Source organism: Nothobranchius furzeri, chromosome 6 (genome assembly GCF_043380555.1).
Source record: "Nothobranchius furzeri strain GRZ-AD chromosome 6, NfurGRZ-RIMD1, whole genome shotgun sequence".
NCBI lineage: Eukaryota > Metazoa > Chordata > Actinopteri > Cyprinodontiformes > Nothobranchiidae > Nothobranchius > Nothobranchius furzeri.
This window is the reverse complement of record NC_091746.1, coordinates 74,292,016-74,308,392: the sequence shown is the minus strand read 5'-3', so window position 1 is coordinate 74,308,392 and position 16,377 is coordinate 74,292,016. Positions and strand designations below refer to the sequence as shown.

Genomic DNA, 16,377 nt, shown 5'->3' with positions numbered 1-16,377 from the left:
ATCCACCCACCCACCCATTCATTCATCCATCCATCCATCCATCCACCCACCCACCCACCCATTCATCCATCCATCCATCCATCCATCCATCCATCCACCCACCCACCCACCCATCCATCCATCCATCCATCCATCCACCCACCCACCCATCCATCCATCCATCCATCCATCCATCCATCCATCCACCCACCCACTCATCCATCCATCCATCCATCCATCCATCCATCCATCCATCCATCCATCCATTTTCATCCGCCTGTCCAGAGTCGGGTCGTGGGGGCAGTATCCTAAGGCGAGAGGCCCAGACTTCCCTCTCCCCAGCCACTCGGGCCAGCTCCTCCGGGGAAATCCCAAGGTGTTCCCTGGCCAGGTGAGAGACATAGTCCCTCCACCGTGTCCTGGGTCTACCTTTAGGTCTCCTCCCGGTTGGTCGTGCCCAGAAAACCTCACAGGGAGGCGTCCAGGAGGCATCCTGACCAGATGCCCGAGCCACCTCAACTGGCTCCTCTCGATGTTGATGTAGTCATTTTAGTTTATTTAAATAAATGTAGCTTTCAATCCAATTAATCACAGATTAAAATCACAAGTTTTTAACCAAATTTTCATTTGAATTATTTAAAAAAATAATGTTTAAATTAAAAATGTGACTGAATATAAGAAATAAAGACAGTTTATTAACATGGAAAAAATGCAAATTTTTATTTCATTGATTTCAAAATTAAATTAAATAAAAAATCATTTGAATTTTATGTCATTTCCATTTAAGCTTAATGAACTACTTTTGAACTGAATTTATAAATCTGAAAACATCCTGAATGATTCGACTCTGAAGATGAAACAAAGAAATATGAATAAATGAACAGAATATTTGGTTTCTATTGATGTTATTAACCCTCTAACAGGTCTTAGACTACAGGTAACATGATGAAAAAGCACGTTTCTATCTGGCTCTGCTCATTTGTTGCATAAAGGAGGTTGATTTGCTGCTTCGTGTTCTTATCTCACCGTTTAGACAGTTGCTGCCGTCAGAAACAACAATTACACACAACATTGAGAATAACCAGAATAAAGAGTCTTTTTCAGTCTTAAAAGCTTTCATTTCAAATGCTGATTTGTTACTAAGCAAACTCGCCTGTGAGACTTTAGGATGGCAACACTTGGCTTCAGATAAAAAATGAAAAGTTGTTTTGATTTTCCATTCAATACGAAGTCAGAAAGATTTTAAGGCTGAATATCAGAACAAACTGAGAGAAAAGAGAGAATTTGTTTTAAAACCAGAAGAGCAGCAGAACCGTTTCTACCTTTCACACCACAGACACACAAACACGGTTCACCGTACTGAAGCGCTCCCTCCACAGATGCCTCTCTACACCTAATGGACTATGTAAATGAGTCTAGGACAGGTTTTAATAACATTTACATGGAAATGACTGCTGGATTCTGGAGGACATGAGCGTAGACGTGAGAGAATAAAAGCAGGAAAAACAGGGAGGGGAGACGGACGAGGAGGAAAAAGCGATAAAACAGGTGGCACAACAGGTGGTACATACTGCCAGGTGAGTCCCGGGGGCGTGGCGAGGGTGGCTCCGCTATCAGACAGCACATACAAGAGGAGGTGGGCAGAAAATTAGCAGTGAGCATCAAAATAAGGGATAAAAGGAGGACAGTCACAGGAGACATGAGAGGAGATGAGAGCTGCAGGCTGACGACTTTCTGGATTTTTAGTTCTGAGAGTATGTTGATACAGTTGTGTCTAAAATGTTGTTGCTAAGCACGTTGCCATGGTAACGCTGAACAATATCAAGTTAATACAAGACTCCTGGGACCAAGGGTGCTTTACAGCATTCAAACAATTAAATAACTACAATTAAAATAGTATTCCCACATGATCTGTTTCAGTACTGCGCCAGTGGCTGCAGCCGTAGGCCTCGGCTCCAGCTGGGTTTGGGGAACGAGGAACCTATCAAATATGGCGGTGACACTGTTACGCTCGCCAACGCCCAAATGTCGCGTGTATGTATTCAAGCCTATGATCACCACCGTTTTGGCAGTGAGTGACGTCACTGACTGGAGCCAAAAGGCGTTGACGGACATTATAACATTAAAGATGGTTTATTCAGTCAAAATACGCCGTGATTTAATCCATTCAGGGGTCGGGTGGCGGATGTGTGACATAAAAAGGGGCATTAGAAGAAGTGTTGTTTTACATGAAGCTCTGTGGGAGACCACAGAACGTTGACATTTATGAATTTCTGGGTAATTTCTACCACATTTGTCAACTTTGGTAATTTACAAACACTAGACGTGCTTCTGCACATGTATGATGACAGCTATGGTGTTTCAGAAAACTAAAGGCAGAATCAGTGCAGCCCGAGATCTTCAGAGAGAGCAGAGGAGGCTGAGAGGTCAAAGGGCAACATAAATGTCAGGACAAGCATGTTCAGAATCTGTGGGTCAAATTAGGGTGACAGAGAGAGACAGACAAACCACCAGAACAGAACAACGACAAAGCTAATCAGACGGGTGGAACAATCCAGAAACACAGAAACAACAACCAGAAAATAACAAATAAAAATCATTGCAACAAGACGTCGACACGCTGCAGGCGAGGGCAAACGGTCCGAGTCACAAACACGTCATATATCAGTGGAGCCCATTTTCATCTTCAAGTTAACAAAATAATAATAATTATTATTATTATAAATACACTGATAGTCCAATAAATGAAAAGTTTAATAAAAAAGTAAAACTCATTCTGTCAATCCGTGGTTTCTCTCGAGGGGGGGGGGGGGGGGATTCGACAACACAACAGCTGGATCTCTTTCATTATTTTATTTAATAAAATGTTATTTATAAGTTTAACTATTTATCGTGTAAATATATACATCGCCTCTGTCAGTGCGCCCCAGGGCAGCTGTGGCTACATCGTAGCTCATCACCACCAGTGAGTGAATGTGTGTGTGAATGGATGAATGATGCACTGTGGTGTAGAGCGCTCTGGAGTCCTTACTCTGAGAGGACGGGTCATTGTCATCATCATATTTTATTTTAAAAAATAGTGAAATATCAGAAAAATCTCCATTTTTGACATTTACAAATGATTGGTTGCTGTTAAACTTTGAACATTTTTTATACTTTCTAGTTTTCTAGATTTTATTTCTGTTTGTAAAAAATATAAAGTTTTGTTTTTGCTATGAATTTTGTTGAAAAGGTTTCTGGTTCAAACGTCAAATCAAGTCTTAAATATGTGAACAAATACAATTAAAATCAATCAAATTAAAGTCAGTTATTTTGCTGAATGGAGAGAAAACAGAACTAGAAGCATTTAAAATCAATTAAAGATTTATTTATTAATCCTAATGGATCATCTGTTAACATGAGTATTTCATATTTGACGTTACACACGCTGGCTGTTAACACCTATATGATGCAAAGATAAAAGCTTTTATTTCAGGTCTTTTGTGCTGAAACATCTGTTTTCTGATGTTATTTGAAGCTTGACCTCCTGACCTCTAGCTCCATATTGAAAGCATCAGTGTAACAGGCTGGTGAACGCTGGGTTAAACGACACTTTCAGGCACATCTGCTCCTGGATTTTCATTAATAATAAACTAAATAATCTCTAAATTTGTGCTTCAAAAGTCCAGGTCAGTCACTAAAATCGAGTTATTTTCGGTCATAATGACATTTTATTATGGGATTAGCAGCTAACCTGCCTGCTGTCCCTCTGTCTGAGCACATCTCTACTCTGAAGCTTGTCTCCGGTGGACCGGAGCTGTCGGAGCGGGTTAGGTCGGGGTCAGCGATGAGCTGATGGGAGCTGACAGAAAGGCTGCTCTCACTCACGGACTCCCATCAGCCCTTTCCAGTCCTGTCCAGCGTCTCCGACCTCTGCTGCTGGTTCTAGGACCACCGTTCTGTCGCCACCACAGGCTGAAATCTTTCCTCTCAGCGGTCACAAAGAAAACATGGATCGTGAGGATCTTACGTAGTACTCGGCGTTGAGTCGGGGCAGCGACGCCGCTCTGCCGTGACCCTCCAGGCACGGATATCCCTCGGAGTCGGACATATTGTCCACCTGCTTCTGCTCCACCTGTTCCTAAAGCAGACAGGGAAGTGAGTTGATATAAGACGTGTCATAACAACATTAAATATACACGGGTGTTGTGGTTGTGGACCTGTGGTCTGATGGAGTACTGCACATCCTCCGACTGGCCTCTCTGCAGCCTCCTACGGGTTTTGGGTCTCTGCGCTGCCTGAGAAACGTCTCCAGACTGGGAATGTTTCATGTTGCTCCTCTTGCTTAATCTGCATCAACACACAAGGTGATTGTTCTGCTTTTTCTCTGAAACTGATCACAAACTATTAAGGAGAGTTGAACTAAAAGGTTTCATGGAGCAGAAGGTGCTTTAAAGTTGTGAATCAGCCTCTGGATGGATCTGATGAGTAAACGTGGTTTAAAGGACACCTAGGACCATCTGATGATGGTCACGAGGACCTTTTCTTTCCTCTAAAGACATTTAAACAAAAACATAGTTTGTAAAACAAACATTTTAAGTGGCTGAAATGAGTTTCCTCTGGAGGGTGCCTGGGCTCAGCCGGAGATAAGGTGAGGAGCTCGGACAGTCGGGAGGGACTTGGGAGTAGAGCCGTAGCTGCCCCGGATCGAGAGGAGCCAGCTATGGTGGTCTGGGCATCTTGTTAGGATGCTGCCTGAAGGCCTTCCTGGGGAGGTGCATCGGGCATGTCCTGCAGGCAGGAGGCCCCCGGGTCCACCAAGGATGCGTTGGAGCAAGTACATCTAAATTCTGGCCTGGGAACACCTGGGGGTCCTGCTGGAGGAGCTGGCCGGGGGGACGGCTGTCTGGGATGCCCTACTTGAGATGCTACCCCCCAACCCCGACCCAGACCCGGATAAATGGAGGAAAACAGATGAATGCACTTTTTAAGCATAGAAGTGATCTGAAAGCAACTGAATTTGTGGACCTCTTACATCATTTCTCCGTTGGAGGAAGCGTTGATGGGCGGGGCTTCTGGTTCTAGTGGGATGGCCTGTTTGGGGCTGATGACTGGCGGCTCGACATCATGGATGTGACTGAAGGGCAGCATGGGACGGAACAGCGCTCCCAGTTTACTCTGTAGGACAAAACAACAACAATCATCACAAATATTCAATAATTCACTCATTCTGTCAACAAGACTACAGATGAACTGTTTCCTTCGGGTGAAACTGAAAACATGAGAAGCTGGCGCTAAAGTTCATTTGTGTCAGTAATCCAGCGGAGACTGAGAGACCCTCTAAAGGCTCAAGAACCCTCTGTAGGTGTTCTGGACTCATTAGCCCCTCCTGGTGGAGGGGTTTGAGTGTCCCAGTGGTCCTCTGAGGCTTTGCGCCTCTGGTAGGGTCACCCATGGCAAACAGGTTTTAGGTGAGGGATCGGACAACGAGCAGTCCTGAGACCCCTTAAGATGATCATCATATATGGAAACAGCGCTCCCTCACCTGGACACGGGTCGCCGTGACACTTTGAGTCTGGATTATTGAACCTTTTCCTAATATTCTAATAATGTGGGGTTTTCAACTGTAATCCACAATTAAAACAAAGAAAGGCTTGAAATATCTGGCTTTGCATGGAATGAGTCTGTCACATGTGCTAGTTTGACCTTTTAAGTTGAACTTCTTTGTATTTAATCTGTTTTTATGTTCATTCAAACATAATTTTAAACGGTTTAATCTGTTCCACACAGCTGAGTCCAAGCCTCTTTGCTGTAGGATGGTTTGTATTTCCCCCTGGGTGTTTCTCATTAGTAGTAGGCCCACATAGACAATAAAAACATGCTGTAGTTTCAATTAAAACTGTCAACTAAAACCAAAACCTGTCAGTAGCAGAACCAGCCAATCAGAATGAAGAAGTTCTACAACCTGATGAGCTCCAGACGGGTTCTGCTGCTCTAGTTTCTTTGCTCGGTTCTGTTTGAAGAAGTCAAAGATCATATGAGCAGCGTAGACTTTCCCCACAGTCAGCTCGTTATCTGCGGAGGAGAGAGAAACACGTCACCCAGGTGACCACTAGATGGAGCCAGAGGAGCAACAGAACAAAGTTCATCTCATGAGAAGAGCACAACAGGTTACAAACCAGGAAGTTATTTAATAAAAGTTAATGTTTACTTTGTTAATGATAATCTGTGTGAAAAGCATAAAAAATATTTTAATACCCGAAAACATCCTCAGGTTAATACAGGTGATACAGCTGATCCTAACGAGATGCTTTGTTTTCAGGAACAAGAACTTTTAGGGAGCCCAAAACAGCAATATATCTAAAAACTTCTAATAAGTATATTTATCAGGAGGAGAAACTCGTTATAGGGCAAGTGGCCAGCTTTCCTTTCCTTTATTCACTTTAAATCTTCATTTGCAGCTTAAACTTGAGACTTTTTCTAGGCATTAGAAGAAGAAGAAGAAGAAGAAGAAGAAGAAGAAGAAGAAGAAGAAGAAGAAGAAGAAGAAGAAGAAGAAAAGATAATTTCTATAGCACCTCAAGATAAAAATCACGAGGCGCTTCACAAAAACAATCAATGTAAAAATATCAAAAACATTTAAGAAAATTATTAAAATATATTTCAAATGAGCAAAACATAGACAATTGTGATAAAAAAATATATAAAGAGAGAGAGTTTGCACCGTGCTGTGAATTCACAGACTCAAATAATTGTCGAGATGAATCGTAAGCTTGGGACTTTGGCCGAGTTTCATTCATTGGCACAGAAGATGGATGCCATCAAGGAGAGAGTGGACGAATCAGCACGTATTAGGATGGATTAATGTCCATTACTGGGATTTTGAGAGGTTGAAGACCAACAAACTGTAAGACAGAGAGGAAATTATATCTGTCTGGCCCCAAAACAATTTCTAATCGGAATCTGGCGCCCTTGAGCCTGCAAGGCTCCAACGAAAACTCCCCCCTCAGAAGATATGTGGAATGTGCCGTCGCTATGGCATCTCAACTCTGTCTCCTATCCCAGCCTGGGCGGGACTGCAGGAAGGCCGCTGAAACGTTGCAGGGTCACTGCAACCCTCCAACCCTCAATGCTCCTCCCCTATCCACACTGAGGTGACATGCGCTGCTTATCGTGGCTGCAGGAACTGAAGTGGGGATAGTCCCAACCCACCACCCCACCTAGTGGACACTTATGTTGTGATGTCTGAAGTCTGTTGCATTTCTGTCTGAGGTGTTTTTTTGCAGAGCAAAGCTGCCCTCCTGCTGGAGGGTAACTCTGAAGTGCCTTTTTTCCCTCCACCTGAACCAATCCTCATGTAACCCTCTTATCTCTATTAAGGTAGCACGACTCAGGGTTGTGAATGACCACAGTCACCAATTCTTGTCATGTGTCTTGCCCATGTATGTCTGATCTCTGAATTGTGTGTACTGAAACTCAAATTTCCCTCTGGGATTAATAAAGTATCTTTGATTGATTGAACAGGAAAGAGGGAAATCAGTGGATCCTGAGAAAGATGGAATAGGTAAGAAGAGCAGAACATAAAAAAAAGGTTAAAAAATATATACTTTTATAAACATAAGAAGAAAAATTACAAATGTTATACAAATGGGAGAAAATAATAAATATATATATATATATACAAACATATTAAAAATAAACAAAAGACAAGATTAAAAAGCCTTCAATAACAATGAAGAGTCGAACCTCCACATTAAGTTTCCTCTAAAGAGTTAAATATTGATTAATTAAATTATTTAATATTAATTTACCAAGTATAATATGTAACCAAGCTGCTGAAAGTGAAGAAGACTTGAAACACATGACAGTAAGGGAGTTCATTAGATAGTTATTACGTTAAACCTGGATAAATAAACGCGTTCAGCGCTGCTCACATTTATGAGGCGTCACCAGCAGGTCGATGGTCTTCTGAGACAAGCTGGGCCAGACCCGGTTTAGCTCCCTCTTCAGGTCAGCGTCACACAAACGCTGCGCCAGGACGCCTGAGGGCCCACAAGAGCGTCACAACAACTCCACCTTGCTGTCACCCGCGCTCTCAGTCAGGCCGCAAGGAATTGTGGGTGCTGGAGTTTTAGTCTCTCACCAGATGCCAGTTTGATATCCAGGGCGGTTCGGATCAGAGCCATCAGCGTGGAAGTGAAGTGGACCGTGTTGTCGTCAGCGATCGGCATGTTCATCCTCACCAGTCGCTGAGAGGGAAGATCCAACAGAGTACTTTAATCTTTGCTCGTTGGGATGGAAAACATGCCCCAAACATTCGTTAGCCCAACACTTTCAAACCAAACAAGCCACATTCTAGTTAAAACGACAACTTTTTTCTCTATTTGAATGTAAAACATCATAAATTGGTCACAGAAACCGGCCAAAACAGGGAAAGGCAGCAAACCGGTTGGTTGTTTTCATTTAAAATAAAAAGGTTGCTTTATTTGGAAGAGTTAATGGCAGACATGATCAAGTATTTTCTCATTATAATTATAAGTGATAATGCAGCTGCTCTTTACACAAATTATTAATTTTTCCTGGATTCGCAAACATTACTGCTAATCTGCATCTGGCAGCATGCATGTGTGTAAAAACCATAATAAGAGAGTCTCAGGGGGAGACGGAGGTTGCAGACCCTCAGACCCAGGTGTAGAAAAGCCTTTGTTGGTGATTACAGCGGCTAGACGCCTCTTGTGTAGCGACACCGGGCGTCTGCACTGCTCTGGAGTGGTTCTGGCCCATCCTTCCACACAAACGTTCTTTTGGACTTCTTTTATGAACTTTGATCTTAAGTTCTCTCCATAGATGTTCTGCGGGATGTAGGTCAGGTGATTGGCTGGGCCATTCAAGCGGCTTCTTTAAAACCCCTTCCCTGTTTCCTCGGCCTAGGGGCAGCAGTATCTCAGCAGGTTGTCCAGTAATCGGAAGGTTGCAGGTTCAATCTCGACTCCCACCAGAGAATGCTGTTGTTGTGTCCTTGGGCAAGACACTTAACCCACGTTGCCTGCTGGTGGTGGTCGGAGGGACCGATGGCGCCTGTGCTCAGCAGCCTCGCCTCTGTCAGTGCGCCCCAGGGCAGCTGTGGCTACATCGTAGCTCATCACCACCAGTGTGTGAATGTGAGAATGACTAATGGTGTGGTTTTCCCAGCTGTATAATATTTATCCATTTTACCTTCCATAACATGGAGGTTTGCTGCATTTCTCTGTTCTAAATATGTCAGTTGGACTAAATCAGCAGCCTGTTAGGTCACATCGAGCTCCTCACTTACAAATATCAGATCATCTTAGGCCAGGGGTGTCAAACTCATTTTAGCTCAGGGGCCACATTGAGGGAAATCTAGTCCCAGGTGGGCCGGACCGGTAAATTAAAAAAAAACCTCAGATTGTTTTCTTTGTTTTAATACAATCAATATAAAACAAAGCTGGAGCCTGAGGACAGTGTAGTACAAGTACAACACCTGAAGTGTCCTTGAAAATTTGAAAAAAAAAAAAAAATAAATCAATAAATAAAAATAACATTCCTTAGTGATTCAAAGAGCTTACAGGCCACATGGCTAGATCAGTTCCATGCAGCACTTAAAGTATATTTTACTCATTTTACTTTACATCTTTTAGCTTTCACCAGCACATCAACATCAGAATTCACGTCCTGAGTGGCGGCCAACTTCAGGTTGTGATTCAAGTTCTTGTGTGAGCCTTGAGCGCAGCTTTGTTTTATTTATACTCGTTACAGAGGAATCTTGCTCACAAAGATAAGTTTATTTTCACTCTATTTTGTAAAGTATGAAAATAAAGTTTACACAACCATCTCGCGGGCCGGATTTAACCCGCTTGCGGGCCGGATTCGGCCCGCGGGCCGCATATTTGACACCCCTGTCTTAGGCGCTATATCAACAACCTGCAGTTCAATGTGCTGTTTGATGACAGTTTATTTCAGTTCATATTCATAATGATTGGCTTTGTAGAGAAAACCATATTTAAATAAATAAAATAAAACAAATACATTCAGACTCATGGTGCAATGAAGAAAACGGTGCAGATTCCAGATCAAAGCAGCAAATTTCGGAGCGCATGCGTTTGTTTGGATCAATGTTTTTTGACATTTTGATGTTAAACAAACATACAAAAATAACAAGAGATGCACAGATGCAAAGAAAAAACACATAAGAGTCTCCAGAGAAGCGCTTCTGCGTGCTAGTGTTTGCATTTTGTTTCAGGGCGAGAGGGAAAAGGACTTTAATGGACATGAAAACATGAGAGGGTGAAGAAATGATCGTTTCAAGCCCAGCCTGAGAAACGAGCATCAAAGTGAAAACTGGATGAATATCGGCAGCAAATACGCTCATGAGGACTCAGACAGGTTAGAAGGAAGCATGATCAATGGTGAAGGAGTGAGAGGGGGAAACAGAACACTGGAGTGCACCGCTGCTCGCTCTGTGTCTTTGTTTGTGTCTTTCTCTGTCGATTCACAATAAGCTGAGTTATATTTGGAGATGTGACCACGTCAGACCTGGGCATTTTAAACTGGGGCAAGGGCAGGCCAACTTCAGATCTGATTCAGTTCGACAGCTGTGTGCTCGCTGGAACGGCTCACATTAAGTCTGCATGTTAAGAGGTAAGCAGCAGACAGAAGGACTACCTGAGGGCTGCTGATATGTAAAAACTCCACTCCTACGTCACTAGAAGTCTCACAATCACAGGTTGGAAGGATCAGAGCCTCCTCACTCACATGCCAGAGCCTCCTCACACAGACTACAGCCTCCTCACACAGACTAGAGCCTCCTCACACAGGCCAGAGCCTCCTCACACACACCAGATCCTCCTCACACAGACCAGGTCCTCCTCACACAGACTAGAGCCTCCTCACACAGACCAGAGCCTCCTCACACAGACCAGAGCCTCCTCACACAGACCAGAGCCTCCTCACACAGGCCAGAGCCTCCTCACACAGACCAGAGCCTCCTCACACAGACCAGAGCCTCCTCACACAGGCCAGAGCCTCCTCACACAGGCCAGAGCCTCCTCACACAGACTAGAGCCTCCTCACACAGACCAGAGCCTCCTCACACAGGCCAGAGCCTCCTCACACAGACCAGAGCCTCCTCACACAGACCAGAGCCTCCTCACACAGGCCAGAGCCTCCTCACACAGGCCAGAGCCTCCTCACACAGGCCAGAGCCTCCTCACACAGGCCAGAGCCTCCTCACACAGGCCAGAGCCTCCTCACACAGACCAGAGCCTCCTCACACAGGCAAGAACCTCCTCACACAGGCAAGAGCCTCCTCACACAGGCCAGAGCCTCCTCACACAGGCCAGAGCCTCCTCACACAGGCCAGAGCCTCCTCACACAGGCCAGAGCCTCCTCACACAGACTACAGCCTCCTCACACAGGCCAAAGCCTCCTCACACAGACTACAGCCTCCTCACACAGGCCAGAGCCTCCTCACACAGACTACAGCCTCCTCACACAGACCAGAGCCTCCTCACACAGGCCAGAGCCTCCTCACACAGACTACAGCCTCCTCACACAGGCCAGAGCCTCCTCACACAGACTACAGCCTCCTCACACAGGCCAGAGCCTCCTCACACAGACTACAGCCTCCTCACACAGACCAGAGCCTCCTCACACAGATCAGAGCCTCCTCACTCAGAAGCCAGCATGTGGTTTCCCAGAAAAGTCCAGAATAAATACAGATATTTCAACATTTCGTTACCAAATTACTATCTTTCCTTTTAGTAATTGTAATTATTTTATCTAAGAAAAAGTGTTCTTGCTAAGCTTTGGAAAAAAAACATGAAAAAAATCCCAAACAACTCATGATTTAGACAAATCTTCTTGACCTACAGTGCAGAGGTCTAACTACGCACACCCCCATATAAACTTCCTGTTTTTGCCTCATTTTTCCCCATCTTGGATCTGTTGTTGATCTGTTGCAGAGCCTGACAGCAGATGAACCGACCCTGACATACAAAACCACAGAGCCTCACATACGGACAGAAGCAACATGACAGCAGCAGGCTGGGTGGGGCTGACCGCAGAAAACTGACATATGCCTGAAGATGTTTGGCAGGTGGAAAGCGGCGGCGATGGAAGGGTGGAGGAGAAGAGGAGTGATTCTACCTTATAGGCGATTCGGGGAGGACATTTCTTTCCCAAACCTAGCGGAGGAGACATGTCACGTAGCATCTCGTACATGTCACGGTAAGTTATGCGTCCACTTCCAGGGAGGGAAGGAAAGGGTCAAAGGAGGTCACGAAGGCAGGGAGAAAGATTCCCCAGAGATCAAAGGTGGGGTGGAGTGGGTGGGAGGGGTAAGGGATGTTAGCAAACAAGAAAATGGGGGAGGGGGGAAGACAGAAAACAGAAATCTTTGTTACTAAGATTTCCAGGATGTCACACTCTGGGATGCCATTACAGCGTGCTGATCCAGGAATGGATCCCAGAGGAGGAAATAAGGGAATGTGTAACCCAAGTTGTGATCAAGCTCATGTTGGAATTCTTTTAGTTTTTTGTTCTATTTTGTTTTTGGAAATTACTGCTTTACTATGTTACCGTTTCCTTGTTAGTGTTTTGGTAATTCCTTTTCCGACCTTTATTAAAGTTTTCATTTCAACACGGGATTCTCGCGATGTCACAAACTCTCGCGAGATTCTGACGTGCCATAAATATGGCGGCGTCCGCGTTGTTTGAGCGTACACATACACATGAGCAGAACGGCGTTCGGATGAGCGTGCCTTCCAGCGTTGGTAGCGGCAAGTAGGCGTTGTTTGAATCAGTGGCACGAACCTCACTGGTTAAGTTGTTAGCGTCGCACGTGTTTACCGTCCGAGGACGCGGGTGATTCGTGGGAATCTCCGCGGCGACAACCAGTGAGTGACACTTCTGTCAGCCACTGAGGATGCACGAGTGTTTGTTTGTTTTAGACTCATATAAATTTTTATGATTATAAAAGCATTTTGTTTGTGAATGTGGTCTTTAGTTAATTTGACTGCGTAAAGAAACATTTTGGATATTCAATGACCCAATAAGAAATTTTTAGCCCTTTTTCTTTGGGCCCTGGCGCTTCCCAAATCGGGGGCCTTTGGGGTTTCGCGTCCCAAGTGTCAGTGATGGTTTGCGTTCCCCGAGCACACACGTAAACAAAGCACTGTTTGGTTTCGGATGCATTAAGATAAAATATTACTTGAACTTTATTTTAGAAGAGCTGCCCTGTGTGAACGTGCTGACAGGATGGAGGTTGTGAGTTCAAATTCCATTTAGGAAATTTAGTCAGTTGTTTTATTTATTCCAGGGGTCCTCAACTACATTTGTTCAAGGGTTTGTTTCTCCAGCAGACACCAGAGAAGGTCAGATGCTCTTCTAAAATAAAGTTCAAATATCGTTGTATCTTAATTTATTACACTTTAAAATGGCCTTGTTTCCATCTGGGCTGTCTGGTTGTGGTTTGAGTTGTGTTTGGAGAATGTGGACAGTTGTAGATGTTTGGGACATGAAACTGTAGAGGCCCCCAGTCGGGGGGCTTTAGGGTTAAACAGGTGTTGGCCTGTGTTGTAGACGTGTGGCTCTGTTTATCAGGCCAGGTCCCGAGTGTGGAACTGCATGTGAAGACTTGTTTTTGGACGTATGCGTGTCATACCGATGGTGAGCCAGTAAGATGCTGATACTGGAGATGGAGACCAGCCAACCATCTTGTGCCTTAGGAGGAACATAGACTCGTATATTCACAACAGAGGAGCTCTGCTCTGTTTTTGCTGTTTTTGTTGAACTGTGAGTAAACGCTTAACTGAATCTAATCGCTGAAACTGGATTTTCGAATCTTTAAACGACACAGCTGTCAAATGTTGGTCATTCTGACTACTAAACTTTTTGAACCCTAGAAAGTGCACTGCTATATGTAAATATTTGTGTAAACATATGTGCATCAATGGTCTTCCCTTTGTAAGTTCTTGCTGAATAATATCACATGAGCTGAAATCTCATGTTTAAGTGTTTGCTTTGGCAACACACATCTCGTCTGTGAGTGAATCCTGACGTCTGGCGCCCGTAGATCTTTTCTTTTACTCCCACCATGTTGGGTAGAAGGTGCCGGGTAAAGGATAAATATTATCTGGGTTACAAATGTGCTCCAGATTTCCTTTTAAAAGATGGAAAATGGGAGAAACCTGGTGGGAAAATATGCATTCATTAATACCCGTTTTCTTTTAAAGGAGAATTCCCCGGAAAATGTGAGTGCCGTTTAGATTTAAACTTTAATCTTCCAGATTTGGGTGATGATGAGAAGTGGAGAGTATTTTAGAATGATCTTGAAATTTTGCAAACCTTTAAAACCATCTTTTAAGGTTTTTCAAAACTCAATTTTCAGAGGATTCTTCCTTTAAACGAGCCTTTAGCTTCACATGCTAAACGACAAAAGCAGTAACCAAAATGTAAACAAAGCACACAACGCTCCCTCCTCGTGACTCCTCTGGGTTTTGTTTTAAATAAACATTTGAGACATCCGATGCCTCGTGCTGGAGCCCGACTTGCTGCTTTGTTTCCTGAACTCGTCATGGTTACGTGCCAGCTGGTTGGTACAGGATCCATGAGCGTTTGTGTGCTCCAATCATTCTCTGCCATTTTAGGACGAATGAGAACAGACATTCGTGGTCGACGACCGTCGGAAAGAAAAAGGACTGTGGGAGTGCAAACCTTATAAGCCACCCTGTTAGGGCACTTCTTCCCCAGGCCCAGGGGCGGCGAGATAAAACGCAATAATTTGTACATATCCCGATAGCATATCCTCCCACTGAAAGAGACGAGACATGTTGAAAGAGTTAGGTCACAGGTAGAGCTCCCTGTAAACATGATGGGTTAGCGTACACATTATTGTCTCTCATAAAGAAAACAACATCATGAACAACGTCTTTAAAAACAGTAAACCTCAGTCAAGATCAGTTCTTCATTCAGGAATCAAACTCACAGCCAATCAGACCAATCAGGTGTAAATGTGTCATTAAAAATGTTATGAAGACACATGATTGTAATTAAAATGTTCAAACAAAACCGGCTAATTGATGTCATCCATCGACGTAGACACACTTGTTTTATTCAGGGAGATCTTGCTAGCGTTCCAAAACACCAGGCTGTTCCCCCACACGTGGACCCTTTTCCACTAGCGCCTACTCAGCTCAGGCTTACTCTACACAGGTCGGGTGGATTTCTGTTACAGCTGGCAAATGGCTCCATTGGGTTGGCGCATCCTAGCTGGTCAGGCAGAGTTCAGAAAGTAGTGAAATTTGTGATTTAAACGTGACACTAAAGTAGGGCTGAAATGGACCCTCGGATAGTTTGATTTAGGGCTGAACGATCGATCGTTTTTGGACCAAAATAGCTATTTCAAACAGCACGATCATGCGACCGTTAAAGATGCGGTTTTAGCGTTTTTGACTGATGCAGGATCAGTTGTGTAACTTTTTTATACATCCGGGGTTTTCCCTGTGTGTTATGGCGGCGGCAAAAGCCAGCGTGGGGGAGGGGGAAAAGGGTGGGGTGTACCGTCCAGAGCCGAGCCCAGCTCCACAGCTGTCAGAGCTGCATGTTCAGGTTATTTCCCTGTTTAATGTCTCCACACACAGCGCTGCTAGAGCCGATAGTAATGCACCGTAGGTGAGCCCGGGACAGAGAGAGAGAGAGAGAACGTAGTTGAGTAAGGGAGAGAGAGAGACTCCTCCCACATCAGCAGGTTCAGGCTGGTTTCTAAAGCTTTATGCTTCATCAGTGCGAGAGCGGAGTCGCAAACTTTAGTTGACTTGAAAGCTCAACTTGTCTTTTAAAAATGGTTTGAATGTTTCTGATGGCACGTTAGTTCAGACAAGCTAAGGTGTCAGGATGCGTGCGTCTCTCTCACGGAGCTGACGTTAGTGAGGAAAAGCTACCAGACGGCTTCAGCCTGCCTTATGCAGGAAAACTGTGCATTTTGTTATTTAATACGGTTAAAAGCTGTTTCTACCTACAGATTTCCTCCATCCAAAGGGTGGCTTGCCAACTCCGGGTCGGGAGAGAGGTCCTACCTCAAGTGGAGGAGTTTAAGTATCTCGGGGTCTTGTTCACGAGTGAGGGTAGGAGGGATCGGGAGATCGACAGGCGGATTGGTTTGGCGTCTGCAGTGATGCGGACGCTGAGCCGATCTGTCGTGGTGAAGAGGGAGCTGAGCCAGAAAGCCAGGCTCTCGATTTACCGGTCGATCTACGTCCCAATCCTCACCTATGGTCATGAGCTTTGGGTAATGACCGAAAGAACGAGATCGCGGATACAAGCGGCCGAAATGAGTTTCCTCCGTAGGGTGGCCGGGCTCAGCCTTAGAGATAGGGTGAGGAGCTCGGACATTCGGGCAGG

General features: G+C 44.6%; 1 protein-coding gene across 2 annotated transcripts in view; it reads right to left on the bottom strand.

The window, feature by feature from the left end:
* The window catches only part of cacna1bb (calcium channel, voltage-dependent, N type, alpha 1B subunit, b), a 231,019-nt gene that overhangs the window by 10,026 nt on the left and 204,616 nt on the right, over window positions 1–16,377 (bottom strand). Inside the window, exons 40-47 of one of the 2 annotated variants that reach the window (XM_070552555.1) lie at window positions 14,692–14,788; window positions 8,102–8,207; window positions 7,893–8,000; window positions 5,924–6,033; window positions 4,994–5,136; window positions 4,179–4,308; window positions 3,989–4,099; window positions 1,551–1,589 (exon numbers count right to left, since the gene is read on the bottom strand). In XM_070552555.1, coding sequence (XP_070408656.1) covers window positions 1,551–1,589; window positions 3,989–4,099; window positions 4,179–4,308; window positions 4,994–5,136; window positions 5,924–6,033; window positions 7,893–8,000; window positions 8,102–8,207; window positions 14,692–14,788 — 844 coding nt within the window. Of the gene's footprint in view, window positions 1–1,550; window positions 1,590–3,988; window positions 4,100–4,178; window positions 4,309–4,993; window positions 5,137–5,923; window positions 6,034–7,892; window positions 8,001–8,101; window positions 8,208–12,123; window positions 12,221–14,691; window positions 14,789–16,377 lie in introns of both variants that reach the window. The other variant, XM_054744924.2, reaches the window with a different exon arrangement.